Raw genomic sequence first — 2500 nt, 5'->3', positions numbered from 1 at the left:
ACAGTAGTGCGTGCTGCAACTTTTCATCAGTAAGTTATTTCATCCCTGATATGACATCTGTGTGTGTGTGTGTGTGTGTGTGTGTGTGTGTGTGTGTGTGTGTGTGTGTGTGTGTGTGTGTGTGCGTGCGTGCGTGTGTGTGTGTGTGTGTGTGTGTGTGTGCGCGGTTGTGTTTGTGTTTTCTCCTCAAGCGAATGCCCCTTTGCGAGCTAAGTCTTTTTTTGTTTAATTAATGTTTGTTCGTCTGTGCGCTTAAAAGACCGCTGGTTCGAAATACATGTGACTGTAACGTATTGTTTTGTCAATAACAATCGTTCGAACAGCTGACCTTTCTTGGGTTTTTTATTCTGAATTTTGGAACATTGGCAGTCTCTTTGTTGGCTCACGTAAGTGTAGCCTATGCGATGTTAACTTTTGTCTGTCTGTGCGTGCGTGCGTGTGTGTGTGTGTGATAGAAACTTTAACATTTCCGAGTCTATGGATAAAGCTCGCATAAGAAGATTACGTCTCGGTCAAAAGTGTTTGACGTGTGTAAAGACGTCACATTATGACGTAAGAGGGTTAGACGTCACGCGAAGGAATTACTGAAAGTCTCGGTCATTGTTATTGTGAGCGGGCCGAGACTTGTTGGCAGATCTAGTGTCTCGCTTTCTTGCACAGCTTCACCTATGCTTACTGTGTGTGTGTGTGTGTGTGTGTGTGTGTGTGTGTGTGTGTGTGTATGTGTGACGGAGTGATTGAGTTTGTGTTACTGTTTGTCGATTTCTTACGTGAGCCTTGAAGGCTTCGCCTCTTGTTTTGGATTTGATGAGCTCGTGTCATGATGTGCTGGTGCCTTTTTTTGCAGGTACTATTTTCCTGGGCCCCAAGGCAAGCTGTCGTATTTCACTAACATAACGATTTTTGAGAAGCTATCACGGAGGATTGACCTTGCGATGGAACAGGCTCATGCTGTCAACCCCCATCTTCCCGTCTGGCTGAGCGAAACCGGAAGTGCGTCAGATCATGGCTCTGCTGGGCTCTCTGACAGATTTGTCGCTGGATTTCTGTAAGATATATATTATGATCTGTTTTGTTTCTGTAATCGTGAATATCTTGACTATTTAAACGTCCACACAAAATTGTGTGTGTGTGTGTGTGTGTGTTTGTGTGTGTGTTTGTGTGTGTGTGTGTGTATGTGTGTGTGTGTGTGTGTGTGTGTGTGTGTGTGTGTGTGTGTGTGTGTGTGTGTGTATCTATTTGCACGTTTTGATTGCTGAAAATTCTGCGGAGGGAATGTGCTGCTTTATTACCTTGTTTACTTAAATGATCTTGAGCTGTATCAAAATTTCCATTCTTGTTGAATATGACCCCTAAATATTTATATTGATCTGTTACTTTGATTACATCAGTTCCACATTTAAATATTGTGTGCATTTTTGGATTTATATGACAAAATACTATAATTTTTGTTTTTTCTATGTTAATTTTCAAACCCCACTGTAGGCAATAGTTATTTAGATAATCTAACTTATTTTGTAATCCTATTTTTGATTTTGAAAGAAGTACTAGATCATCTGCATACAGTAGACACGATATTTTTGTATTCTGGTTAATGTATGGCGAATCAACGTCAGGCATTCCATCAGTTATATCATTAATGAAAATATTAAAAATTGTGTGTGTGTGTGTATGTGTGTGTGTGTATATATATGTGTGTGTGTGTGTGTGTGTGTGTGTGTTATCTTGCAAGATGGCTGGACAAGCTTGGAATGTGTGCAAAGAAAGGTATCCAGTCCCTCATTCGTTTTGTTTTCTACGCAAACAACGATTACTACGGCCTGATAAATAAAGAGCTAAACCCCAATCCGGTAAGCGTAAAAATCGTGACACATGTTTTAATTTGAAATCATGGTTACACTAATGACCATTATTAGTTAGGTAATTTCCTTATTCGTGTATTTACTTGGTTATTGAGGAATGGACTTATTTTCTTATCTATTAACTTATTTTCTATTATTTATCAATGTACTTTTTCCTTATTAACTAGTTCATTTGGTACTTTATCTATCCGCTTATTTATCTGTTAAAGTTTTTTTCTTAGTATTCGTTGAATTGTTCTTCTGTATATCTTCTATCTTTTTTTCATCTTTTGTTTTAATCTTGTATGCCTTTTTGTCTATTTCCTATTTTGTTTGGTGATAGCTGATTGAAGTCAATTTTGTGAACAAGTTTATTCTTTAGAATTTAATCAAATTCTGGTGCCACTTTGTCAGGATTTCTGGCTGACAGTGTTGTACAAAAGGATTGTACGTGGCGCTGTGTTCAACGTTACAGGACGTCACGATGTCCGTGTCTACGCTGCCTGTTCCAACACCAACAAGTTAGTGTTGTAACTGAAGGTTGTAGGCCATCGTATCAATTAACAGCGTGACCTTGTTATTGGGATAAATTATTCTTTCATTTTGGCATATTCCACAAATCTACAGCATGTGTTTGTGTGAGGTGTGGGGGGGGGGGG

General features: G+C 39.0%; 1 protein-coding gene across 1 annotated transcript in view; it reads left to right on the top strand.

Moving 5' to 3' along the window:
• The window catches only part of LOC138978051 (hyaluronoglucuronidase-like), a gene marked incomplete at its 3' end in the record, with an annotated part of 7630 nt that extends 5268 nt beyond the window's left edge, over positions 1-2362 (top strand). Inside the window, 4 exon segments of the mRNA XM_070350673.1 lie at positions 1-29; positions 848-1048; positions 1733-1850; positions 2256-2362. The exon segment at positions 1-29 is cut by the window's left edge and continues 22 nt beyond it. Coding sequence (XP_070206774.1) covers positions 1-29; positions 848-1048; positions 1733-1850; positions 2256-2362 — 455 coding nt within the window.
• Between the last annotated feature and the right edge of the window lie 138 nt (positions 2363-2500).

The sequence above is a fragment of the Littorina saxatilis genome, linkage group LG10, assembly GCF_037325665.1.
Source record: "Littorina saxatilis isolate snail1 linkage group LG10, US_GU_Lsax_2.0, whole genome shotgun sequence".
Lineage (NCBI taxonomy): Eukaryota > Metazoa > Mollusca > Gastropoda > Littorinimorpha > Littorinidae > Littorina > Littorina saxatilis.
This window is presented reverse-complemented; position numbering and strand designations above follow the sequence as displayed.